General features: G+C 42.5%; 1 protein-coding gene across 2 annotated transcripts; it reads left to right on the forward strand.

Moving 5' to 3' along the window:
• The first annotated feature begins 1,268 nt into the window (after positions 1-1,268).
• Positions 1,269-27,858, forward strand: DNTT (DNA nucleotidylexotransferase). Of its 2 annotated transcripts, none has more exons than XM_016164282.2 (11): positions 1,269-1,733; positions 9,566-9,740; positions 10,474-10,599; positions 11,795-11,965; positions 12,970-13,041; positions 14,236-14,359; positions 17,507-17,639; positions 18,354-18,462; positions 20,231-20,476; positions 24,179-24,259; positions 25,639-27,858. In XM_016164282.2, exons 1-11 carry the CDS (start codon positions 1,546-1,548, stop codon positions 25,723-25,725), a joined length of 1,512 nt encoding a protein of 503 aa, XP_016019768.2. In that variant the 5' UTR covers positions 1,269-1,545; the 3' UTR covers positions 25,726-27,858. The 2 variants fall into 2 exon arrangements, with proteins under 2 accessions (XP_016019768.2, XP_016019767.2); XM_016164281.2 differs by having other exon boundaries at positions 1,271-1,733; positions 24,176-24,259.
• Positions 27,859-27,917: the final 59 nt, after the last annotated feature.

Consider the following 27,917-nt stretch of genomic DNA (forward strand, 5'->3'; position numbering starts at 1 on the left):
GAACCGGGGAAACCTGTACCCCTCTCCCTTCCTTTTCGCCCATATGCTTGCACTCAATAAGGCCTCTAAGAACCATCCATGTGGGTCCCAATTATTACCCCAATGGGAAAACAGATCGATATTAAACTCAGAAGAGCAGCAGCCAGTACCAGGTGTGCGCTCGGTTCCCTCACAGCTGTCATCGCCTACCCCACCCAGGAGCTCCAGTCTTGTCTACCAGCATGTGGAAACAGGAGGGTGCGGGAGCAGGTAGAATAGGGACCAAACATGCAGAGTGGGCCAGGCAGGTATGTTCATGTTATATGTGTCATTATTTACAGTGCAATGAATTTGGCCATGTTTACCATTCTACAAATCGGAAGCTGAGAATCCCAGTTGAAGTTACTTGCCCAAGATCATGCACTTGGTGAATGACAGGTTTACCAGGCCTACCTAATTCCAGACTCCCGGGCTTAGTGCATATGTAGCCATCAACGTTTGTTGCATTCAACGAGGTGCTCTAAGTGTTCTAGAAAACAAACAAACAAAAATGCAAGCAGGTTGGGAATACACTAGGCTAAACGAAATTAAACAGATTTCCTTAGTGTTCAAACACAAATTGTGCCAAGTTTGTCTTGCTTCCCTAAACTTAAATTATTACAGAACTTTTGCTGTGCCTGGGACACCTCGTGAGACTGGCATTCCCTAGAGCCCATGTGGGAATAATTTCAGGACACCCCTCCAGTCTCACTGAGATCCTGAGTGGGCCCGATACCATTTCTGGAAGAGTCTAGGGAAAGCAAAAGGTCAGTGGGAAGTATTCTCACAGAAACCTCTCAAGTTGTGGGACATGGGTAGGGACAGGGGAGGGAAGGAGACAAGAAGCCTGTGCTCTTCGAAGTGCTCGTAACCCCCATTGCACACATGACAGAATGACAGAGTGGCGTGGTGATTTACCCAAGGTCACACAGCTCCTAAATGTCTGGGTGTTGAATTCAGGTAGTGTGGCTCCTTAACATCTTTATTATACTTGCTTGTATTGAAGAGATATTTATTTGGGAATTTGTTGGGTGGGAAAGGCCATTATGGAAGAAGATTCATATCATGGTTACCCAAACTGCATAAAAGTTTAGTAATAGTAATAATAACATCAACTTAAATGTGATTTCTAGTTTATTCTACATTTACTAGTGCCTACAGTATAAGGTACTGTGTTAGGTGCTGGGAATTAAGAAGTGAATACAACCTACAGAATTCTCTCCCCAAGAGGATGTATAGTCTCATGCAAGGTACACAAAGGGATTAGCAAAAGTTAATTTACTGTTTCCATTATGATCTCCATATGGACAAATGAGCTGAACAGTGATAAAAATTCCCCATCGCTCTTCAGTAGAAAGCTGTCTCGAGGACAGGGCCCAGGAAGCCTTGCCCTGGATTCAGAGTCTGCTGGTGAGATGACATCAGAGCCCTTCATGAAAAAGGGGCAGACACTCCCTTACTGCTGGAGACACCACTTGATGGCATAGCCAGAAGCAGCAGCAGCCTCTTTCCATAGATCTACTGCAAATGGCCTACTCGGGTCCTCGGAAGAAGAAATCCAGGCAGGTGAGTGCCTCCATGGCCTCCTCTCCTCATGATGTCAAGTTCCAAGATTTGGTCCTCTTCATTTTAGAGAAGAAAATGGGAACCACCCGCAGAGCCTTCCTCATGGAATTGGCCCGAAGGAAAGGATTCAGGGTTGAGAACGAGCTCAGGTAGGACATCACTGATTTCATTTGCATCAATTTTGTAAACAGCTTCTTTGGAACCCCAGGAACCTGTGTTTTCTTCCACATAGGGAAGAGGTGATGTTCCCACTGGGAGAACAGGTTTGAAAGCAAAGAACAAATTTGAGCCAATTATTTATGAGAAATAAAATGAATGGGGGCTGAAAAATTATGCTGAAACTAGTTGTTTCCAAAAGATAAGGTAAAAAATTGTTTTATTTTGTTTTATTTTTGCCTTTCACTATTATGAGATGAGGTGTCTAGGGATGATAAACAGAAACCTAGTTGGAAAATTCAACACTGAAACCGCTCAATTTCATTCTTGACCACTTTGAGCAAAACACTACTGAGTTCAATCAAAAACTATTTCAGCTACTTTGAGGCAGAAAGAATGGTTTGTTTGCTTAGCTCTTAAGCTAAACATTTGGCTGTGCTGAGGTGAGCAGTATCTGTGATGGGCTAGACGAGTGGCTCTAGCTGGCTTGCCATAAGCACCCTAATGTGGCCTTGATCTTGCTTTTCCAAAGAGCAGTCTGAGTGAGGTTTGTAGAGAGAGGGATGCTAGTTAGAGATTCAGGGATAGCTCTGTCCAAGGGTGGTAGATATCATGCTGAGAGTGGTAAGATCTATCACGCAAGAGAACCCAGACAAGAAGGCAGCTGAAGCAACTGTTTAGTTCACCCACAAACCCATAGACATCCCAGCAATTGGCCTTGCTGTTTTTCTAACTGTTATATAAGCTCTTTGCTGGTCTCAAATAGATGAAAGAGAAAAGAAAACAAAATCCAGAAACAAATAGTAGTGGAACTTATAGTTCCAAACAGAACTGCCAGGGGGCTTGCAATGAATAAAGAATGATGATTAATGCAATTGGCTGGCTTTGATAGTCCAAAGCAGGGGTCCCCAACCACCCAGACCACAGACTGGTACCTGTTCATGGCCTGTTAGGAACTGGGCCACATAGCAGGAGATGAGCAGTGGGCCAGTGAGCAGCGAAGCTTCATCTGTATTAGCAGCCACTCCCCAGAGCTAGCATCATTGCCTCTGTGCCACTGCAGATCATCAGGCATTAGATTCTCATAGGAGCACCTGTCCCTAGTGCCAAAAAAAAGTTGGGGACTGCTGTTCCCAGGAATAGACAAACCACATTATATTGGTGGAGGGGACTGTAAGAAGTCTATGTGAAAATAAATTTGTAGTTAAAAAATAGTCTTTGTATTTAAAAATAAAACTGGCAAGCATTACTTGCTAAAGAAATGTCAACTTCAAATTGACAGAGAGACATATGTCAAAAGTCAATAACAGGTTATGATCATTTTCAAAAGACTGCACATTCATATAGAAAGACAATGTCACAGAAAATTCTATTTATTTATTTATTTATTTATTTATTTATTTATTTAATTTATTTTTACTAAAATGTCCCATTCAGAAATTCCTGTGTCTCTCATGGTCTCTTTCCCATATGATTTCTTTTTACATGGTCACCTTTGCCTTCTCTCTGCCTCTTTTCTTCTTTCTAATTCCTTATCTCATTTGGAATGACATTTTGGGCTTAACGTTCTTTCCATAAAATCTTAGGTTTCATCTAATTGTTAAGTCTGCTTAATTTTACAGACTTACGTCAAGTGTTGGCATTGGCAGGGAATGGGGAGATGGTGGAGGCAAAGAAGCCGAAAATCATAAATTAAAAAAAAAAAATTCAAAAAGCAGAAATTAAAAGCCTTAGCAAATACAGAACTGCTTTTTGTGATAAAGAAATTTGGCAAGAGCTAGGCAGGAAGGCGAGAGCCAGATGGTCAAGGTACCACTTACACAGAAAGCTCTCTTGAATCGTTCATACTTCCAGCAAGGGCTCGCTCGTTTCACTGCAGGCGCCGCTACAGATACGTACGTGGTGGCTGAGGCAGGGACTTGGGGAGACAGTGAGAGGCAAGTTTCTTCTTTTGGCAAGAGAGCCCAAGAGGCAGTTCTGTGCCCCAGATGCCTGCTGCCAGGAACCAAACCCAGCTGCTCAAGCGACAGAGGAAACTGGTACGTGGTGAGCAAACTGCTGCTGTGCATGTGATGGTGGCAAAGTTCCCAGGCTAGCAGCTCGGTAGACACAGTAAATACGAATGTGTTCTATGGCACAAAAATAAATCACAGGAAGTCGAAGTCCCAGCTCTCAAACAGAATTTCTGTAGATAGATATGTAGGCTTTAATTGGAAAGAACAATAGAAATCATTGCAGAGGGAATCTCTCTAGAGGCTTTAAATTTGTGGGGCCAGACCCCCTTTCTCCTCTCTAAACTTAATGTCCAGGTAAATAGTCTAGTCTGCCTGATGTGATCACCAAATGTGATGATGGATTTCAATGTGCCCTGATAAATTAAAACGGTTATAAAAGTGTAAAGTGTGATTGGTGTCTTGTTATTTAGCTGGATCCATTGACCTTTATAGCAGAACCCTAAGGAGAGAGTTCTCTCTCCACAGCATGAACTAGGTCAAATGATACAAATGAACAGAACAAAGACAGGAAAGAAACTCATCAGAATGTTATAAGTGGTTAATTTGGGGAGGAACGGGGTAGTAAAGATGGATTATGACAGATTTTATTCTCTGTGTTTTCCAATTTTTTATAATAAGCATATATTTTTTAAATGGAAATAAATAAAGCTGATTTTTGAAAGGAAGGATGCGTCTCAATAGTGAAGTGTAGCTATACCTCTTCTTTCCAGCATATAAGATTCAGAGAAAGAGGAGCTAAGAAAAAAAGTTCTGAAAAGAGGCAACAACCTCCATAGTTCCTAGCATGTTCTTTGGCTGCCAGAAGGATTAAATTTGAAGAAAAATCAGATTCTTACTTTACCTGGGCCTGAACACACAGCTTAGAAGTGGCACACCTGAATGCATTGAACTGTTTGGAGCTATTTCATTCTCTAGAATATGTGTACTGTATCCTAACATGTGTATTGGGTTTCATTAACATTTACGTTATGTGGCAAAATACATGTTATTCATAATGTCATAGGAAGCTGGTTCTTAAAATATAAATCAGGGGGGTGTCAAATCATTTGAGATATTTTTGCACATTCAGGAAAAGGATACTGAATTTTATTCCATGACCAACATCCTAAATTTTAGAGCAACTTTATCACCTTTGAGTTATCTAAGACAAGCTAGAGAAGGATTAGAATCTAGTGCTTGTCACCTTCTTATTTCATCCTTGGTTCCAGTACATTGGGCTATTTTAAACTTTATCTGTCATAAACCCTCCTCTCTGAACACATCAGCTATGCCTACTAACTATGTCTTGACCTAAATCACTGATGTTGAAGAAAAAAAGAGCCATGGCTAGGAAGGGTGGCTCTCCAGGGTTATGCCATAGGAAGTTAGTTCTTATCTGCTGGTCGTATCTGCCTATTGCCAGGTTTTGGCTGGAACAAACAGGAGAATGTCCTGTTTGTTCCAGCCAAAACCTGGCAATAGGCAGATGGTCCCCTGCATCCCCCTTAGAGCTGATACTTTAGAAACCTTGCAATTATAAATCCTTTCTCTGCCCCTTTGAGATGTAAGTCTTCCAAACACCCAGAACTTTCTTCTCAAGAACCAGAGAGTTGTCTCTTTGAAAGACAAGTGTCTAAGGAGAGAATTCTCAAGAGCGTTCTTTTTGGGAAGGTAAAGGCTTAATTTTAATGGGCACCTTGCTCTAACTTGTACCACTACTTCTTGTCATAAAGATTCAAGAAATTTGTTTCTCCTCTGAATAAGCACCAATTAGCAAATCCTGGCGGCCAGCCCCACTTAGTGTCCCTCGGTGCCTTTCCCAGCCTTTGAAAGGTCTCCTGCATTCTGCTTCCTTGGAGTTGAGCCCCAATCATGCTGGACCCCCCTACCCTACTGCAATATTTATTGCTAAATAAAATCTATCCTTACTGCTTTAACTGGTGTCAGCTTTGTTTCTCTTCAACAACGTTTTATCACTTCAAATTTGTGGTGTCTGAAATCAAAATATTAAGAGCCATTGTTTGCAAAAGAAACTGATGAAACACCAGATGAAAAAGAAGTTACCTGCTCTAGAAAATATGTCGTTGAACTAGCACACCTTTAGGCCCCTTCCAGGTCCAATGTACAAACACATTTTCACTGGTTTCTCTTTATGTTTTTTCTTATTCTTTTCCCTGACCTTGAACCTGTCTTCCCTATACCTCTCTATAGTCTAAGATCTAAGACCGGTGGAAGCCCTCCTCCAAGAGGCAAGGCTTCCTCCCTAGGGCAGGGATGCGACCCGCGGCCTGGTGTTGACCCCTAGCGCTTCCATTTGGCTTTCTCCCAGTCTCATCTAATTACCTTTCTGTGACTCCACAAGGGCAAGGGTGTCATCTTGTAGACCTCAGTCTCAGACCTCTGGTAATTTTCTTACAAAGAGTAGGCTTCAGGAAATATTTTCTCAAAAGAATGATTTATCGGAGGAAAAAAATTCAGAACTGAGATTTATGAGTTAATTCAATAACTTTTTAGACATCCGAGTGCCACATTCATAGTTAGAATATCTTTACCACATGTATTGTCATATACTTAATGCTTCTTTAATCGTTCATACACCGAATTGTTAAATATAATTTAGCTTTGTCCTAAAGAATGATATGAAAATCATGAAACACATAAAAACCATGTCTGATATACATAATTTAAAAATACAGTTATAAATAAACACACATGCTTTTAAAATGTCCTGTCATGAACCTCCTAAAATTATCTCATGTACGTGAAGGGAAATGAGTACCACACTGGGAAACATAGCTGTAATTGAGCCCAATGTCCAGTGTAGGGCAGTTAACGAAAGATTTTTTCTTTACAACAGTGTTTCTCTAAGGGGAGATTTTACGATGTGAGCAGGTTTTTAAATACGTGCGTTTGCATGGAGAGGCAGGGACTATTGCATCTGGGAAGGCTTTTGTGTGACTGGTTCAACCAAAAGTGACATTGTGTGACTTTTGAGGCTAGGTCATAAAAGGCCGTGTGCCTTCTGCTATTCCCTGGATCCCAGAGCCTTGAGCAAGCAGTTTGAGCTCCCTCTGTGAGAGGCCATGCAAAGGTGTTCTGGTTGAGAGATGCGGTGAGCCCAGCCTTCCAGCCATCCTTGCCAATGTGCCAGTCACGCGGAGCCATCTGGAACATCAATGCCTCCACTGAGACCACACCGAAGAGAAGGATCAGCCAAGCTGCCTGAATGTTTGACCCACAAAATTGAAGCTATAATAAAACCATTGCCTCTTTAAAGCCATTACATTTGGAGGTTATTGGTTACACACCGATAGATAATCAGGACTATGTCAGAATCACCAAGGAAGTTTGTCAAAGTGCATATTCCTGGGCCCCTAGGTAAGAGTTACTGACTCTGAATCTTTGATAATAGGGCCCGGCATCTGAATTTTATTTAGCCCAGCTTTTTGGGTGTCTTGTGTAGACACTAGAGTTTAAGAAGCATTCTCTTAGAGCCATTGATTAATCAGTTCGTTTATCAATTCTACCAATGGTCTATTCATTGACCATTTCTATGAATCTGGGCATGTGCTGGGCATCAAGTGTGATTGTAACCCAGATTATAACCAGGCAGATTATAACACTGTCCCTGGCCTCAGGATACCAATAATCATAAGAAGCACCTTTCAGTTCAGCGCTAGCTGAAGGAGAAGACACTGCATCTTTTTCCCTGAGGGAAAGTGAGGGACAAATTCCCTTTCAGAACTGCGATACTTGGTTCAAAGCCTCCCAGACCTATTACAAGACATTAATTAGTCATAGCCAAAACACTAGGTGCACTTAAGGAATTGAATCCACTGGTGTTTCGGAAACAGCCACTTCAGCAGTGTCTTAGGGTCTTTGAAAGAGGTTAGGGGCAGCTGCCTGAGGCTCTCTGTCACCTTTTATTATAAGAAGAAAGCTCATTTGGGTAGTAATCACACAATAGAATATATAGATGCCAAATTATAATGTACACCTGAAAATTTTATAATTGTATTAACCAATGTTACCCCAATAAACTTAATAAAAATAAATAAATAGAAGAAGAAGAAGAAGAAGAAGAAGAAGAAGAAGAAGAAGAGGAGGAGGAGGAGGAGGAGGAGGAGGAGGAGGAGGAGGAGGAGGAGGAGGAGAGGGGGAGGGGGAGGGGGAGGGGAGGGGGAGGGGGAGGAGGAGGAAAGCCCAGGGGCAAAGCAAACACTACCTCAGCTCCAGCCCCAGGTCTATTCGCCCTTGAAAATGACATTCATCTGTATTTTTTCTCCAAATAGAAAAGTGGTAATAGAATAGATGGTTCATGATAGAAAACATGGAAAAAAACTGAAACAAACAAAAGCTCACTCAGGGGTCTAACCACAGTCTAGTAGAACGTTAAGAGATTGCTTTGTCATGCACACCTGGGTTTGAATCCTGGCTTCATGTATACTCTGCAAGCCTTGGTTGTCTCATCTGAAATTAGATTGCCCACCTCTTAAGACTCTTGTGAGGATTAAGTAAAAATGTATAATTGGCCTTTCGTATCCATGGGTTTCACATTCACAGATTCAGCCAACCTCAGATTGAAAATATTTTTAAAATTCCTAAAAGATGATCTCTAAACAGTATAGTATGACAACTATTTACACAGCATTTACATTGTATTAGGTATTACAAGTAATCTAAAGATGATTTAAAGTGTATGGGTAGATGTCCATAGGCTATATATGCAAATACTACCCCATTTTATATAAGAATTGCATTTCGAGGATTTTGGAATGTGGGGAGAGGGGTCTTGAAACCAATCCCCTGAGGATACTGAGAGACAAGTGTATACATGTGTGTCCGTGTGTGTGAGTATAGTTATTATTTTTTCTAATAGTCTGGAGCATTTCTCTCTACTCTCTTTCTTTTGTATATGCCTGTATACTGTATTGTCTGTTGATGGTTTTACAGCCCTCCTCCCCCACTTCCCCACTGGGCCCTGTGGCAAATCCTGTCATCCAGATGGTCCCAGCTCTGATCCCCAGCCCCCATCTCTCTCCCAGAGCAAGCCTCAACTCCCAACTGTCAACTGGATATTTTTATTTGGATCTCTTGCCATCCTTTATATGCAACATGCCTAAAAAAAACTTCAATTCCACTCTCCCAATCCCTTTCTCCAAAGAGACACAATTTCTTAAATCCCTATTTCTAGCAAAAATGCTAGTACTTTACTGTGGTCAATATGCTAGAGTAATATTTAACTCTATTCTTCATTTCATCTTTTATAAGTGAACTAATGCCAGAGGTTCATCATTTGTCTACTTTGCCTTCCTTCCTGGTGCTATAGGAACCAGACTGGGTTAAAATCATCTCACTTTTGGTTCATTGTTTCATTCTCCTAAGTAGCTCCCCAACCCTCCCAGCCCCATCACTCTCCCTTTGCAATCATTGCATGTAACAGACTAGTCTTTAAAAATAACACAGTAACGCTGTCAATGTCTTGCTCACAAAAGCCTTCACTGGCTCCTCAGTCCCAGAAAATAGGATCCAACCTTCTTAACAAGGCTTCTAAGATCTTTTAAAATGTGGTTGCCCCTACTGGCTCAGCCACAATCTTCCTAATGTTTTCTTAATTTTTCTTGCATCTGACATGTTACATAAACCACTGTTGTTACAGTAATTAAAATAGAATTCCCTTGCATGGAGGCCTAAATTCTCTGTGCCTATGGTCAGGTCTAGTGTGCATCTTTCTCCATCAGATGGAACACTCTGAACACCTCAAGGAAAGAGGAAAAGCTTCTGATTTCGAAAGCCCCTTCAAGCGCGTAACTTTGTCTTGCATTCTGCAGTGATTCTGTTACCCACATTGTGGCAGAAAACAACTCTGGTTCAGAAGTCCTGGAGTGGCTTCAGGTACAGAATATAAAAACCAGCTCACAGCTCGAACTCCTCGACATCTCCTGGCTGATAGAATGTATGGGAGCAGGAAAACCAGTGGAGATGACAGGGAAACACCAGCTTGTCGTAAGTGTCACGGTCGTGATTTTCACTGTCCTTCGCTTGGTGATTAGGCACGTGGGTTATAGGATCAACAGGCCTGGGCTAACCCTTAGGTACTCTGCTTACTCCCTGTGTGACTGTGTGCAAGTCACTTAGCTTGTCTGAGCTTTAGTTTTTTCCTCTATAATATGAGAAAACAATAGTGCTTACCTCATAAGATGGTTTTGAGGATTAGAATAACATATGTAAAGCACTTAACATAAAATCTGACCTAGGCACTTAATAAATGGTAGCTATATTTATGAACAAGTCTATATATTAATATTTCAAAATATTGAAGCCTTGATGTTCTGGAAGCTAGATAAATAGAGGGTTCCTATTTTTTTACAATAAACATTTGTAAAGAAAAAATTAAGAAAGTGAGCTCTTAATTCAAAATTTTTCACCAATAGTGTTAGGATCTTCAGGAAGACAGTTTAGACGATAACTACATAAGTTCATGGGACAGGAAAGTGATAATTTACTGATGGTCCTTTTCATGGTTTTTTTTTTCCCCCTGATTGCAAAAGTAATACATGTTAATTATAGCAAATTCAAATATTAGAGATTTATATAACATTAAATTTGACCCTCTTATAATTTTATCCTCTTTCCAGAGATAATTGCCATCATATTGCCTTCAATTTTTCTTCATACATACACCTATTATTATTACTATTGATTGTTACTAAAAATAGATGCTTCTGCTTTTGTTTAGGTGAGAAGAGACTATTCAGCTAGCTCCAATCCAGAGCCCCAGAAGACTCCAGCACTGGTCAAAAAGATCTCTCAGTATGCGTGTCAGAGAAGAACCACTTTAAACAACTATAACCACATATTCACGGTAATGAGGCTAACACAACGCCCAGAGCAAATGAAGCACTTGCCACTTCTTCCCATGGATCTACTAATTAAATTATGGAAATTGCCGAAAATCTAGAAAAGTTTTCCCACACTCACCCACTCACTCAGGCCATATCTCTGGTTCTTCTTTCTGTCAAGAATGGATCTATTTCTATCATGAAAATGCACAAATACATTTGGATTATATTGTTTAGAGATGATAGATTACTATTTATTGAGAACTGTCATTATTGGGCACAAAACTTGTTGAAAGCAAATATTCTGAAAAATCAAATGCTGTAGTTAGTCCAGAACATAGTAAGAACAAATTACACAAACATAGCAATTAGGCATAAACAGCTTTTGCTGGGAAATCAAAAGATTGGGAGCGAGCAGACCTAGATTCTTGCTTTTCTGATATTAATTAGCTTGGGGAAATCAGTTCCTCTCTCCCAGCCTCAGTTCCCTCATCCAGTCAATTAGAAATTAGCTAGACCATCTCTAAAGCCCCGTCCAGCCCTGCGGTTTGCCAATTGTGTTTCCAATGACCCTAACAAGCCCATAACTGCTCATCCTTCAGCCTGTACTCAGGTGAATAAAACGTGCAGTAGTATATCAAGTACAGAACTTCTCATTTTTAGCCTTCTGGCCCTAGGAAATTGCCGCTACTGGCCACCATGAGCACAATGCCACACAGCTGCAACTACTCTTCCTCTGCTAGAAGTGCAAACACGCCCTACCTTAAATAACCCCAGCCTTGAGTGTGTACCTCCCATCCCATAAGTCTATGTTAAGTGCTGACCATGTTTTATGTACTAGCTAAGAGATGGGGATACCCAGTAATCAAGGTAGAATACTGGCCACATGCTGGTGGGAAGGTTGACAAGCAAAGAGAGAAGGAACCCTCTGAGCAATGACTAGTAGGATACAGTGAGCACGAGACCATGTTTTGGTTAAATCATTCCTGAATATCTAATGGCAATGAACTCAATTTCTTACAAAGCACTTTGTGGCCTATCTTTTCAATTCAACTCTCCTCATCCAACAAGGGAGGGGTGCAGAGGTACTGAATACCCAATCCTGACCAGGTGGTGTTCCAATGCTTAAAGGAGAGCAAGAGACGTTTACAAGTGGCCACTGGCTCAGAGACAAGAAAACAGACCGTGTTTTACTTCTCATCTGGTTCTATTCTTCAGGATGCCTTTGAGGTACTGGCCGAAAATTGTGAGTTTAGAGAAAATGAAGTCTTCTATTTGGTATTTATGAGAGCTGCTTCTGTACTTAAATCTCTGCCATTCACAATCACCAGTATGGAGGACACAGAAGGAATTCCCTGCCTGGGGGACAAAGCAAAGTATATCATAGAGGTAAGGGTGAAATATGACTCGTCACACCTCCTAATAAGTAGATAGTGAGATAGGTAGGAAAGGAGAGGCGGGGGGGGGGGGGGGGTGGGGAGAGAGAGCGAGAGAGCAAGAGAGAGAGAGAAAGAATTTTCCTGTCAACTATATGGATGTATTCATGGCTTACTTTACTTTCTCTTGATAGATTAGATAGATGATAGATGATAGATGGATAGGTAGATAGATGATAGATGGTTAGATAGACAGACAGACAGACGATAGAGAGACGATAGATGGACAGAATACATACCTCAATATTTTCGCAGTTGGAGCTATGTGGGACCAGCTAAGTGGAAAAAGAACTCTCCTATATTATTATTAATCACAGTGAAAATCTCAGGTGACTTAAAAGCTCAACATCAGGGGATGGTCTGACTTCAAACACAGGCTGTGTGAAGGACCTCAGTTTTGTCAGGGAACATCACCCCCGAAACGGTAGTGGGCTTAACGGGCAGTGGAGTTGATTTTGCTTTTCAGTGTGTATGTTTCAGAAAGAGAGCCAGGGGTGGGTGTTTATTTATAAATGATGTTTAAGGATTCCCCAGCAAGGCAAGTTGGTCATTTATGAGTCTGTTTCAGTGCAGTTGAATGCAAGGTAAATTATTCAAGAAAAATAATCCTAATTCTATCTAGAGGAGAGTGGGTAGTCTGATCTAAACATCAGAAGGCTTTTCAACGGGTCCAAAATTAACCCACTCAGATGAAGAGTCTTCTTGTTTCAGCAAGCTCATATCCATTGAAAAAAAGTTTCTCAAATATTTAGACACACTTTTGTCAGTGAATATTCTGGTCTGGTGTTCTGCAGATTTGGACCCGAATCATTTTGTACTTTTGTTCCCAAGGATATCCTCAATAAAATGTGTGAGCATTTTTTTTTTAAATCAAGCTACCAGATCATGAGTTTGGGAGTCTTGGACTGTGATAGTCTAACATCATTAATTTAAAATATTTTTCAATTGTTCATGTAGGAAATTATCGAAGATGGAGAAAGTTCTGAAGTAAAAGCTGTGTTAAATGATGAACGATATCAGTCCTTCAAAGTAAGTGATTTTACATATATTTATCAAAAATGGTTTTTCACTTAATCCTACTGCTTATTCTAGATGGTTTTATTAGTCAGCTCAAGCTGCCCTATCAAAGTGCCATAGACTGGGTGGCTTAAAAGGCAAATATTTATTTTCTCGCAGTTCTGGAGGCTTGGAGTCTGAGATCAGGGTGCCAGGGTGGTTGGGTTCTGGTTAGGGTCCTCTTCCTGGCCTGCAGATGGCCTGCTTCTCAGTGTGCCCTCTCATGACAAAGAGGGAGCATAAGCTCTCCAGCCTTCTTTCTACAAGGGCACTAATCCTATCATTAGGGCCCCATCCTCATGTCATCATCTAAACCTGATTACCTCCCAAAGATCCCATTTCCAAATACTGCCATATTGAGGGTTAGGGCTTCAGCATATGGATTTGGGAAGGCGGGGCAGGGTGGGGGGGAGGTGCCATTCAGTCCACAACAGTGGTCTAGGAAGCAGTTGCTTAATGCTCAACCTTATTGCCATGTTATGGTAAGATACAAATTACCTTACCTTCCAGGAGTCTGTCATTCATGGGTACAAATATAATGGGGACACCAGAACTGTGGGACAAAACAAACTGGCTCTTAAAGAGCAAACCTGTGTTGGAAAACGACTCACTGCATCCTTGTCTACTTTGAAGCAAGCTTCATTACCTCCCAATACTCCCTACCTTGGAGGTACAGGCAGCAGGGACGTCTGCCAGTGCCTTCAGTTCAGAAGGGACGCATAGGCCTAAAAGGTGGTCATGGGCAGGAGCCCAGCCATGCAGTACAGACAGACCAGGTTTGAGTCCGGGCTCCGCCCATTTCCGGCTGCGTGATGGTGGAGAATTTAGACAACCTACATGCACTTCCCTCTTTAAATTGCGAGGATAAATATGCAGAGCATGAGTGTGTGTCGGGAACCCTTGGCAAGGGGAAATACCTAATAGGGAGAGCCGTTGTCACACATGGACAGCACAGGCCATCACACAATCAGATTACACGGAAGCCCTATGCAGATGCCAGAACCTGCTTCTCATGTTTGTTTCATTTATCGGAGAAGGACCCTTTGGAAACAAAAACGTCTCTAAAAACTTAACACTTTTTTTTTAATCTCTTGACCTTAAAAGTATCACTTCGTTGCCATAATGATTATTTTAGAAACTAAAAGTGTGCCTTTCCCTTTGTTTCAGCTATTTACTTCTGTATTTGGAGTGGGATTGAAGACATCTGAGAAGTGGTTCAGGATGGGTTTCAGAAGCCTGAGTAAAATAAAGTCAGACGAAACCCTGAAATTCACACGAATGCAGAAAGCAGGTACATTGTCTCTCCTAAAAATCTCCCATTGTTCCCATTGTAGTAGAGCTCTAAGTCAGTTGAATTTCAACTCTACTCTTGGTGAGCTAGCTCACTTGTGGGGCCTCTTTTCATGCTACGGTTAAAAGCACACACTTCCAGAATCAGACAGACCTGGATCTACATCCTGGCTCCAGCTATGTGATCTTGAACAAGTTCGTTAAAACTTTTGAGCCTAAGTCACCTCATCTATGAAAGGGAAATGACATTGGTACTAAAATAGGTACCAATGCTTAACGCAGGCAAAGCCCTGAGCACAGGCCGCATATGTTCTTCGTAGTAGCTGTTGTCACCCTTTTATGTTCTGATGTCAAATCAGGTTGCAATGTTGATCTAGTTTTTACTGAACTGACCCTTCTGAGCATTTGGTTCCCAGCTAGGATAGAGGTGTGGATGAGAGTTCACATAGAGGTTTGGGGAGTAAAGAATATTTGAACAAACTAGAGTTGTTGCCCAGAACAAGTATGGATCTGCTTTAGAAACTGTAAAACATCAGGATATACAAGGGAAATGGTAGAAATCTAGACACAGGATTCGTCTACCCAACTGGACTTGTTAACCTGAGAAGTGTTGACATGGGCACCTGAAAACCTGGCAGCATCTCCTGGAGGTTGAAGGTGCCTTGCTCACTTCCATTTATGGAGGGTTCCAGCTTTAGAAATGAAGAAATGTCAATATAGAATAAAAAAAAATATTGTACACTTTTTAAATGTTCGCTTTTAATATGCAACATAAATGGTATTTCAAAGAGAGTCAAAGCCACAGTTCTGAGCAGTATGGTTTCTGAGTTACAAAGCATGATGAAGTCACCTACATTTTTAATGATATGAAAGTAAGGGAATCTTCTACAAAAGACCACCAGAAACAAACAAACAAACAAACAAAACTCTCTTCTGTTTAAGTGATGAAATAAAAAACAAGCAACTCTTGTTTTATGCAGAATTCTAGGAATGCCTTCCTATCAGACTTACAGCTTAAAACTCCTGGATGTATGTATTCCTTTAGTAGCACTGTAATGAATGGAATTGTCCATGGGAATAGTTTAGAGTACCACAGAGCAGTGGTTTCCAACCGTTTCGGCACCAGGGATGGTACTCCTATGAGAATCTAATGCCTGATGATCCCAGGAGGCGCTGAGGCAGTGATGCTAGCACTGGGGAGTGGCTGCAAATATAGACAAAGCTTTGCTCGATTGCTGGCCACTCACCTCCTGCTGTGCAGCCTGGTTTCTAAGAGGCCACAAAGGCCCAGGTGTTAGAGACCCCTGCCACTGAGGATAAGCTAATTGAACACGGTGGAAGGATGATCCACAGGTCAGATGGAAAACCTGATTCAGTTTTACTTATAATCGCACGGGGTTTTAGTTCCCTGAGGCTTGAGGATTCACATGCCACATTGGCCTTGAACAATCTGAAATATAACAGCACATTTAAATAACATTACTCAGGTGTAATAAGTTTCTGGTAATAAGTTAACCTCCCCAACCGTACCAAAAAGGAAAACAAGAAAGCCAGTTCAGTTGCTCTCACGGGTGTCAACGAATGATTGCATTCTCTCGTGTTCATACCTGATGTGTGTACATGCTCTTAAAGAACCCGTTAACCGTGACTTCTGGGATATGTGCATCCTGAATAAGCACAGGAGCCGTATGGTTATCAAGCAAGTTGTGCTGTGAATATCAGTCCTGATGAAAAATTTTGTATCAATAAGAGCTTAATGAAGCATCTCTTTTTACTTTTTTCACATGAATATTTTACATATTTCATTATGTTAAATTAATTTTTTTATTGTAGTAAGAATACTTAACATGAGATCTACCCTCTTAGCAATTTCTTACCCATTGGTACCATAACTTATTTATTCACTGTCTGTCCATGGACATTTGAATTATTTCCAGTTTTTGGTTATTATGACAAAAAAAAAAAAAGGTGCTATGAACATTGTTGTACCTGTTGATACACATGTCGTCATTTTTCTTGTATCTAGGAGTGAAATTGCTGAGTCAGAAGACAATCAGCCCCTTATTTAGCTGCAGTAGATACTGTCCACCAGCTTTCCAAAGTGGTTGAACCACGTTACATATCACTGTATGAGATTTTTCTTTTGTTCCACATCCTCACCCACACTTCCTATTGTCGATCATTTGTTTGGTTCATCCTCGTAGGTAAGCAGGGTTATCTCACTGTTGTTTCAGTTTGCATTTCTCTAATGACCTTTACAGGTGTTTTGAGGGACAATTCCTCTTCCAAGAGATTTCTGTTCAAGTCTTTCTCCCTTTTTAAAGTGGGTCGTTTTGTCTTTTACTTATTGATTTGTAGGAGTTAGTTTATGTTCTGGCTGTAAGTCCTTGGGTAGACATATGATATTTAAATCTCTTCTCCCAATCCGTAGATTGCTCCTCACTTGCTCAATAATGTCCTTTGATGAGCCCAAGTTTTTATATTTAATGAAATCCAAATTATCAATCTCTTCATTATAACTAGGGTTTTTTCCACTCTGTTTTAGAGCTATTTGCTTACATTTGAGATCATTAAGATATTTTCCTGTTTTCCTACAGAAGCCTGCTTCTTTATAACTTTTGGATTTAGGGCTATCCACATAACATTAATTAACAGATTTTAAGTGCACAAGAGAATATTGTTAACCACACGTACAATGATGTACAGCAGAGCTCTAGAATGCAAATCTACCCTCTTCTTATTCTTGATTAATTTTTTAATACATCTATTACCTCCCAATCCTGAATCTTCCCATCCCAGATCATTATGCATTGTCTTCTTTAAATAAAAGGACATAGCTTATTGATCAAGAGGGCTGGTACTTCAATAAGAACTCAGATTTGAACAGCTTGGTTTCTATGGAGATATGAAATATTGTCTCTTTCTTAGTCAGGACATTGTAAGCCTATCAGTCAGAAAGTAAGAGCATCGTTACCATGAAAATTTCACAACCAAGAGAATAGAAATAACTGGTCTCTATGGAATGGTTTGGTGTTTATACCCATGGCCACATTAGCTCTTTGTGGGGGCAGAATCCCCTCCCACTGAGCGCTGGTCCATTCACACAAGACGTGTCATTCTTTCCATTGACGTGTCCAATGCCTCTCAGGATTCCTCTATTATGATGACCTTGTCAGCTGTGTGACCAGGGCAGAAGCAGAGGCGGTCAGCGTGCTGGTTAAAGAAGCTGTCTCGGCATTTCTGCCTGACGCCTCCGTCACTTTGACAGGAGGATTCCGGAGGTAAACAACGAGGGCTACCTTTACCTCTTCTACTCTAAAATTTATAGTGAGTCCCCACGTTCAGGCCTGAAAGTTCTGAACATGGCACAAAAGGCCTTTGGTGGTCTGGGGCCAGCCTCTCCCTACATCCTCATCTCCAACACTCCAGCCGTCCCCAGTGGCTTGTCATTCTTTGCACACACGGAGCTATTTCTTGCCTCTGTGACTTTGCCCAGAAGGACCCTTTTGCTTGCACTGGCTTTCCTCAAATCATCATCTGGCTAACTTCTCCTCATCCTTTAAGACTCAATTCAGATGCCACCTCCTCCAGGAAGCCTTCCTTGATTCTTTCTTCCCCATGCATGCTTTCCCCACTAATTACATTATGTGAATATATTTTTGGTTTGCTTGTTGTCCTGCTTCTGTGAGTGTGTTTGTGTGTGTGTGCGGGGGGGGGGGAGTGGATGTTTGAGTGTATAGAAGAAATCATCTTTTTTGTTATTTTTTACTCACATAATTATATACATACTATGTATGATTGTTTATTCTTTCTGTGTCATGAATTTATTTTGTAAGAAGTAGAGTTGTGCAACCAGGGATATTTTGTTCAAAAAAATGTCATAAGCATTTTGTGTTGTAAACCTTAAGGGCAAGGCATAGAAACAAAGGCGATTTTTAAAATTGAAAGCTAAAAATCTAATTTATTTCCATGTTATACTGTTTTTTTTCAATCAGAGGTAAGAAGATTGGGCATGATGTAGATTTTTTAATTAGCAGCCCAGGATCAACAGAGGAAGATGAACAACAACTTTTACCTCAAGTGATAAACTTATGGGAAAGGAAGGTAAGAAGAAAGATCCAAAGTGGATGTTTGGACACTCAAGCATTATATTAATATCACTGAATTTTGTACACTATTCACTTCATAACTGTATAATGGCCACCTAATTGCTGCTCGATTATTTTCAATAGCTAACACAATGCCACATGATATACAGTGAGATGTTCTCACTTTGGGTCCTAGAGTCTGTGTTATGAATATGTATCTTTTTTATACACACTTGTCCTATTACCAAATGGGGTGAGATGGTTTTGTCTCTGCATTGGACATGAAGAAGCATCCAACCCCTAAACAGAATGAAGAGAAGTCACTGTGAAGACCTGGGAGGTATGAGCGGGGGCAGGGCCAAGGGTCAAGGTCAGGCAGGATGGCTAAGATTAGGATAAAATCAGTCTGAGGGGTGTTTCTGGCCCCTCAAACTCTATACTGGTAGTCAATGGCCACATTGACTTTGTGCTAAGATGGAAAAAAGGAAACTAATGAGTGTAAGCTGGGCTCAGCAGAGGTCATGGCTCAGGGGCCCCCACCCACTGAGGACATCAGACTTGCCACAGGCCACTGATTGCCCACTGGAGGAAGCAAAGGATGGCCCTATGGCCAGAGCTACTGCAGAGCCCTGACTCCTGCCAGACTCTAGTGAGAGCTTCACTTCCCAAAGAGACCAGGGGACCCTACCTGTGACCTGGAGGGGGCTGGGGCTAGTGTTTTTCTGGCACAGCTTCATCCTTCCTACATGATGTAGCTTCTGGTGGGAGTAGACCAAGCTCCCTGATGTGCCAGAGAGAGGCCCTCGGGTAACATGAAAGTAAGAGTTAGAGACACGCAACCCCAGAGTCAGGAGCACCGGAAGTGAAGACCCAACTTTGAAATTGAATCCAAATTAACCTGCAAGGCCATTCCAAGCCCTCTCTGTCTCTCTCAGGAGAGGGGGACCCAAGGAGGAATATAGTAGGCTGGGTCAGGAAAAGGCAGTACAAAGCATTAGCTACACCTGGACAAGCCCCACTGCTTTGCTCAAGCAGGAAAGATGAAAAATTCTCATGGACAGACAGCACAACTCGTGGACCCTGCTAGCCGAGGCCTGAGTGGAGACAGGGCTGCCTGGCTCCCCACTCTGGGGTTCCTGCAAGACCTCAGTCTGGCCTTGATTTGTAGGCACCACCCTCCCCATACTCTGAGACTGTCCCAGTCCAAGCTGGGGATGGGGTGGGGACATGGTGACAAGGAGCCTTGTTTCCAATGGTCTTTCCTCAGCTTTTAGGCAGTCGTACTGATGGTTCCCCAGCAAAGAAATGGTCAGGCACTGGTGGAGGCTGGGTTTTATATTTGGAATTTTCAAAATAGCGCTGCCACTTACTGGCCATCTGGCCTGGGATGCTTTACTTAATTTTTCCAAGCTTCTCTTTCCTTACTTTAAAACAGGGATAACAAATCCCTCTTTATTTCATTAATGGGGAGGATTAACTGATAGAATTGGATAAAGCACTTGGTGCAGTGCCTAATAAATGCCTAATAAATGGTGGCTGTTATCATAATCTCTGCTCATGCACGATTCGTTCTTAAACTCTGCCAGAGAGCCAGGCTGTGTGCCAGATGAGGGAACCCAGGGGGGAGTAGTCCCTGGTCTTCTTTAGTTGACGAACAGGAAAAAACAGCCATGTTTTACTCAAATCTGTAAAATACTTGTTAGGAGCTTTCATTGGAGCCCGGTGTAAAATTACAGACCCCATCAAGCAAGGACTCTTTCTGACATCTTTCTATTTGTTTTCAGGAATTGATTTTATACTATGATCTTGTGGAGTCGACATTTGAAAAGCTAAAATTGCCTAGCAGGAAGGTGGATGCCTTAGACCATTTCCAGAAATGCTTTCTGATTTTAAAATTGCACCATCAGAGGGTAGAAAGTGACACGCCCAGCAAGCAGGAAGGAAAGACCTGGAAGGCCATCCGCGTGGACCTGGTCGTGTGCCCCTATGAGTGCCGTGCCTTCGCTCTGCTGGGCTGGACCGGCTCCCGGGTAAGCGCTGCCCAGAGGAGCGACAGTGGCAGCAGGGGCAGGGTGCCAGGGAAGAGGGCAACGCCCAGAGACCTCTAAATCGGGCATTCTGCCTGCGCGTGGTCAAGTGAGACGGATTGATTTAGAAGAGCTATTCTCAAAGTGTGGTTCCCTAACGAGCAGTTTTTTTGACAGACATAAATCTCTGGGAACACAGTCTGTTGAGAAAGGGGAGAGTTCCAAAAAGACATCTGAGGCCATCCAAGGTCATACCAGTGGCAGAAATGGTTGCCCTCTGTCAGTTTCGTTTTTTAACACAAGGCGCGTTTTCAGCACATTTCAGTTTCTTCTCTGATTTCTCAGAAATTACCGCTATCGTTTCTGCGGGCACTGACACAACACCGAGCGTGCCATTTTTAGCTAGGTGACTTCGAACAAATTATTTAACCTCTTCAAGCCCCAATTGTTCCACCTCTCTTGTGGATAACAATGACGCCCACATCTTAATGCTGTCATCGGGGTTTGGCGAGACGCCCCGCGTATTTAAATGTGGTCAGCGAATCGTAGCTGCTTGTGTTGTTATATTCACGCCCCTGCTTAGGTAACCACTGACGGGGGTGTGTTTTGTCCCCACGTGGATACATGTTGGTGGGTGATAAGGATTAGGTCTAGTCTAAAATTTTATAGGTGAGAAATTCAATTTCACCTTTTTACCCAAAGATGTCAGGGCCTGGGAAATGTTCTCAAGACAATTCGAGTCATCTGAGAGTCTCACTTCAGCTTGGGGTCATTAATTTACCCAGCTGTCTGATCTACTAAGCCGACGAAGCTTCCTTGGGATGTTGTAGTCTAACGATGTCCCAAGCAGGACACATGCGCAGGGGCACGTTAGATGTCCTAGAGCCACCTAGGTATGGTGCGACCTCTGGACTGGGTATTCACAAGGTAAAAACCAAAAGAAACTTCCGTTTTCCTCCGAATTGTGCTTCTTCCAAACAGATCTGCTTACTGTGTCAGTATGACGTGATTTGTCACGATTCCTTCAAGAGTATTGTCTGTGTTTGTGTCAGATGTTGGGAGGAGGTGTGGAAACACACAGATGACTGTGGCCAGCGGCCAAGGCTCAGCCAGACTCTTTACTAGCCCAGAAAGTGTCCCTTCACCAGCTTTAAAAAAGCATCTCTTCCTTATGATACCTTTCTGCCATTTTCCAGAAAATTGTCATAATAAACACGCATGTGTACAAAGACTACAAATGTGATTGGCACCTTCTAGAGTTTCACAGTGCACAACTTGTGCGACCGTACGTAGCAACCCCGGGCCAGCCTCTGAAGTTTGTTGTGACTGACGATACAACCAGACTGTAGTACCATTGCCCCTGCTGGATGTTCGGCTTCCTTCATCTGACATATAACGCCACAGCCTTGCCCTGCCTATCTCACGGGGTTGCTGTGAGAAGCTCGAGGTTTTAAAGCAGAAGGCAGAACTGACCAGGGTAAAGAAACTGAGCTTTGGGATTCAGGAGTCTGAGTCCTAACTCTATCACTGGCTGTGTGGCCTCTGGTAAATTACTTAGACTCTCTGGGCCTTCCTTCCTCATCTGAAAAATGGGGCTAATAACAGCACCAACTTAGCAGGATTATAATGAGGATTAAATGAGATGGTGCTTTCATCTAAACGTAATTTTGAGTCTAATTATGTACTTTAAACTGTTCTTTAAGAAGTGACATGAAGCTCTCTTAGAAGCTGTTAAGTACCAGCCACCATAGAGCATGTCAGAAAATTAATATAAAGCGAGAACTCAGTCCAGTGCCTGGCATGGGGTAAGCTCCCCATAGACGTTAACTAGGATATCATTGCCCGAATTATCACCATGGCCTTTCTGACTGGTCTCCCTGCTTCGGCCCTGCCCTCTACAGCCAAGTGATCCTGTTAAAACATAAATTAGATCAGATCACGTCCCTGTTCAAAACCTTGCAAGGGGCACCTAATTTAACTGAGAGCAAACACCGCAGGTCTTGCAGCAGTTCACGAGGCCCTGCTTGGTCCTCCCACCCCCTTATTTCTCCAAACTTCTCTGCTCCTGCTCTCTCCCTAAAGGGGTTGGGCTCACCCCACCCTAGGGCCTCTGTTCTAGTGGTTTCCTCTGCCTGGAGCGGTCTTCCCCCAGAATCCACTTGGATAACTCCTTTACCTCCTTCAAGTCCGTACTCAAATCCCACCTTCTGATTGAGGCCTGCCCTGTACAGAGTGCTCACTTTTTAAACATATCATATAATTTACTTATTCTGTTACTGTGTCTTGTCTATGTGCCCTGCTCAAATCCCAGCCCCACCAGGGTAGACATCATTGCTTCATTCAAGCACCCAGAACACACCCAGCACATAGTAGATGCTCAATAAATATTTGTTGAGTAAATAAATTAGTCTCCAAATGAAAGACCTCATTATAATCCCTAACAATCTACAGGGAAATGCTCCTGAGTTTTTAGCAGAGGAATTCAGGAAAATCTCTCTCACCACACAGAACTGGAGAGCCAATGGCGGCCGCTCACTGTTCCCATTATCCCCTCCTCTCCAGACTCCCTCAACACAAGTGTGAGCAGACATTATTCTAAGTGCTGGGGGTGGGGGGGGGGGGTGGACAGAAGGGGAGTGACCCAGGGCGGGGGAGCAGACCCTGTGCTAAGCAACACCCGCTACTTTCCCAGACCAGCAGCTACAGTACCCAGAGTCTGCTTCGCCTCAGTTCTCCCACAGGCCTGCCTTCCCCTCTGCTGCATTGTAACGGACTTCTGGTTGGGAAGTCGGCCTTCTCACACAGCCAGGTGATGATCTAGAAGGGCAGTTCCCACCCTCAGCTGGCTTTCCTGTTAGTGGGAAATGGCTCTTTGCCACCGGAGGGAGCAATTACCCCACGCTTTCTCCCCACTCCCACGTGGAAAAGGACGGTATTTCGAGATCTATGCTTCTCTCAGGAAAACTAACCTCAGTGACAACTTCATTCACCATCCTCCTTTTCCAAGGTCTTCCTGTCCTCTAGCTTAGGCTTCAGGTGTTGTTCTCTGCAGCCTCAGAGTCCACTCCTGGTCATAGGACCTGCTAATCTAGGACAGGTGGCTCAGAACATCGGTTCTATAGAATCTCAGATGAGAGGATGGCAGAGCCAGAGGTGACCTTACTCATGCACTTACTTCACCCTCCTGTTTGACCAACCAAGACTCAGCCTGGTGACTTGCCGAGAGATGCACAGCCAGATAGGGACAAAACCTTGGCTGGAATCTGAGTCTCCTGACTCCTCATCCTTATTTACAATAGCGATATTGCAAACTATTATTTACCCAGCATTTACTCTAGACCGGATGTTCTTCTGGACACAATCCTCACAATATTCATTACTCATTCAACAAACATTTGCCATATACCTTCTATGTGCCAGGCATATTTGAAGAGGAATATAGTTGTGAACAAAATGAGATCAAATTTCTGCTTTCTGAGCTTACATTCTAGTGTGTGCACGTGAGCATGGAGCTCTGTCATCTCAGAGCTTTGCCCTGGGGAGAAAATCCCTTTGAGAATGTTTAGTGGAGTTTAATCCCATTTAGTGGAACGTTTAACGCTGAGATAGATATTTCTTTATAGGGGTTTAGCTATCTCTAAACACATAGCACAGAAGATATCCTGGACCTGATAGTAACTTATTTTAATTATCTCTCTCCAGCAGTTTGAGAGAGACATCCGACGCTATGCCACACACGAGCGGAAGATGATACTGGATAACCACGCTTTATATGACAAGACCAAGGTAGAGCTGTCTCCCTGAGATGGGCCGCTTTGATCCTCATCCCCAAAGCTGGCTCCCTGAGCACTTTCCCTGAACTGATCTTCATGTCCAGGTTTAGCTTCCTTTGCCCTGAGTGTCCTGTTGCCACAGACCCCAGCTGAGGGCCCCTGGAAAGATCCTGACCGGAGCACAGCCCCTACCTGGCCCAGAATGCACCCCAGGGGCATTGGTCTCAAAGATGATGAGCTCATAGGGCCCCTAGAACCAGTCCGGCAGTGAATATTAATTGAGTTTGGTATACCCTTGGTGTTTGCATTGAGTAACTTCAAAGAAAAAGATTCCCTACCCCCATATCACAAATACTATCCAAGAACCTCTCAAATGCAGTGGACAGTAGCATTTTAGTGAACACTAGGTCATAAATGAGAATCTATCACACAGAGGAGAGCAACAGAGCTGCCCTGAGATGTAGCTGAGTGGTCACTCACCAGCCATTCATTTGGTGTGCTCGGCTTGCAGTCATGATTCAATTCATGTGTCAGCAAAATGATAAATTACTCTGTGAATTATGAAGAGTTAAATATTCAACTGTTGAATCCACAAGTACCAAGGTCTACCGTTCTGACAGTGATCAAGGACACTAAACTAAGCTCTAAGCATAAAGGGCTGTGGATGCTGGCAGGAATGCCTCAGATGTCCAGCATGTCCGTGGAGGCAGATTCCCATAATCCCGTTTAGGAATATTTACAGACTGACAGAGAGTAAATAGTTCAACGTAGGCAAGTATCTCCTGTGTGCCCAACACTGTGCTGTAGACAAGAAGGAATGAAAGAGAAGTGGTGCTTGGTCTCAAAGGGATCCTAGTGGGGGAGCCTGGTGGGGGTGAGGGCAGGTGTGGAAGGCCAGGAGGAGAACCCAACACAGGCAAGTGTCCTATAATTGCCACTCCTCCAGCAGCAGTACTTAATACCGCTGCATATTAGAATGACCCAGAGCTTTTTAAATAAATTGATGCAAAGAACTTTGAGATTCTGACTGCATTAGACTAGGGTATAGCTCAAGCATCCATGTTTTTTTAAAAAAACTTCTTCAGGTGGTTTTAATGAACTGTGGTGAAGATCTACAAACCCACGGGAAAAATACCAAGTGCCTTTCACTACATACGTAAAGCTATCACTATTTTACTTTAACTGCCATATTAAGTGCCATATTTTGGGATGGGAAAATATAAAAATTACAGAAGTCAGTTAAGATGACTTTTTATAGTCAGAAGCAAGGAATCGTGTTTTGGCAATAATTCGTTGTGACAAGACAGTTTTAGAGGTAAAAGTTTCAATATGTCAGTGCTGAGATGCTTAACAAAAATATCTGAATACACATATTTCTTCTTATGCTTTCAGAGGGTATTTCTCAAAGCAGAAAGTGAAGAAGAAATTTTTGCTCATCTGGGATTGGATTACATTGACCCATGGGAAAGGAATGCCTAGAAAAACTTATCAACTTTTTTTGCTGTTTTTTTTTTTTTTTTTCTGGGTTAAATAAACTGTGCTTCATGTTATAGTGAAAGAGGCCTTAAAACAGTTGGGGATTCTTTAAGTCTTAGTGAAATGCAGAAATGCCACACAGTTGGGAAACATAATAAGACATCACCCAGTAATACTGTGCTCATTCTAATACGCCATTTCTACAACCGTTGCTTAGAATTCATAATGCATTTGCCATAGAAATCATGTCGTAATTGGTGGCTCTTTTCCAGGGACACTCATCAAAGCCCATTTTGCCCACAGTGTAGTTGATATGCTGTATATTTCCATTAAAAATAAAAACACAAGATGGTGCAGTCTTCTTTTTGTTACTCAACTAGTATAAAATGTTCTTAAACAAAAATGTAACAAAATAAAAAAAAATAGATTTTAAGATTTTTCTCGAGGGGAGAAACAGGTTTCATTAGAAGATCAGAGCTGCCGAGTTAGGAATCACGGAACCAAGAGGTCAGGTCTTGATGTCCGAAATCCAGACCTCTCCTTCATTATATCAGCCTCTCTCCAAGAAAGGACTGGAAAACGAGGAAAGAAAACTGAACTAAAAGGTAATGTCAGAGATAAATGGCTGGTCAGCACGAAAGTAGGAGGGCTGCCACCTGGAGGATAAGGTGGGCAATACAGTCTTAGAAACCGGAGAGAGCCTCGTGGGAGAGAAGGCCAGGAAGACTTCACAGAGAAAGAGGGATCCTAGCAATTGAAAGAATGGGAGAATTTGGATCCACACTATTGTTTGCACTGGGCTGGATTTTTATCAGTTAGGGTGGTGACCAGTTAGTGGAACTCAGCCTTCCCCAGCGCCTCCTGCTTTGGGAGCAGGGCGCCCTCTGGTGGCGAACAGAAGAACCTTTGGCCGCAAGTGCAACAAGATCATGGCAGATCAAGTAAGAAAGAAGCCCTAGAATATCAAGCAGGGCCTTGGAGACCTTATAGTCTATCCCCCTCGTTTTACAGATGAGAAACCGAGGCGGAAAGAGAGATACTGGCCTGCTCAACATCACATAGTTAACGCCAGAGCTTTTGCTGATTCGACACAGGATATGCCTCCGAGCTGGCATTTCCTAATTACTGACCTTGGATACTTTACCTAACTTCTCCAAGCCTCAATTTCCTCTTTTGTGAATTCGAGATGACAATGAGTTCTCTCTTTGCTTCTGCTGGATGATTAAGTGAGGTAATGCTGTAAAGTGCTCGATTTGAGATCCTCTGGATTGGGAAGGATCAAGGACCAAGAAAATAATTATCTTGGGAGAAGCGACATCAAAGAACACTGTCGGTACTGTACTTGTTAAGTGCCACCAGTAAGTACTATGCTCCTGCAGCCAGAACTAGTGGTGAAGATTAGGTCCAGTGTCCTGGCTCTTGGACTCCCAAACCCACGGCTGCCTGAGCCTAGCCAGCACTGGCTACACCAGCTGAAACTCTCTAGGCACCAGGCTGAGGGTGCCAAGAGGCAAAGTCCTGGTCTGGTGGAAGCCAAGGGCTACTTAAGGGTGAACTTTGGGTACTCACTGACCCGTACATCCTAGGGACAGATGAGGGCCATAGTGGAGGTCACTTTTATCTGTTTCGAATGTACTTTTTATCAATCAATTCACATTACTCTAAGTATTTCAAACTCTTCCTTCTAGCGTGTATATCAAAGGACCCCATAATAGTACAGAAACCCTCCTCAATTATTGATTAAATTCATTATTCTTAGCTCTTCGTTTCCTGCAAACAAATCATTCTTCAAAACGATTTGCTTCACAATTTTCAGGACCAATAAAATCACCTTCGTAGAGTCTCAGTTTTCTCATCTATAAAATAGGCATAGTAATACCTACATCCAGGCGAGCCTATTTTATGTCTTTGAGCATAGAAGGAAAACACTTCCATGAAAGCTTTCCTGATAGTATTTCCTTGGTCAGATAGAAGACTCCATGTCCATTTGGGTTGAGAGACATTTCCAGAAAACCCAGTTGCCTTTAGCTTTTTCATTGAATCCCAAATATTGTCATAGGACATAAGAGATCATCTGACGTATGAGGAAAACCATACACATTTGTTAAATTAACTTAGGCGTCAATCAATACATCTCACCAGAATGATGGGAGTGCAAAGATTGTACGAATAGGCAATGCTTCCAAAGTCAGTCA

The sequence above is a fragment of the Rousettus aegyptiacus genome, unplaced genomic scaffold (assembly GCF_014176215.1).
Source record: "Rousettus aegyptiacus isolate mRouAeg1 unplaced genomic scaffold, mRouAeg1.p scaffold_m13_p_6, whole genome shotgun sequence".
NCBI lineage: Eukaryota > Metazoa > Chordata > Mammalia > Chiroptera > Pteropodidae > Rousettus > Rousettus aegyptiacus.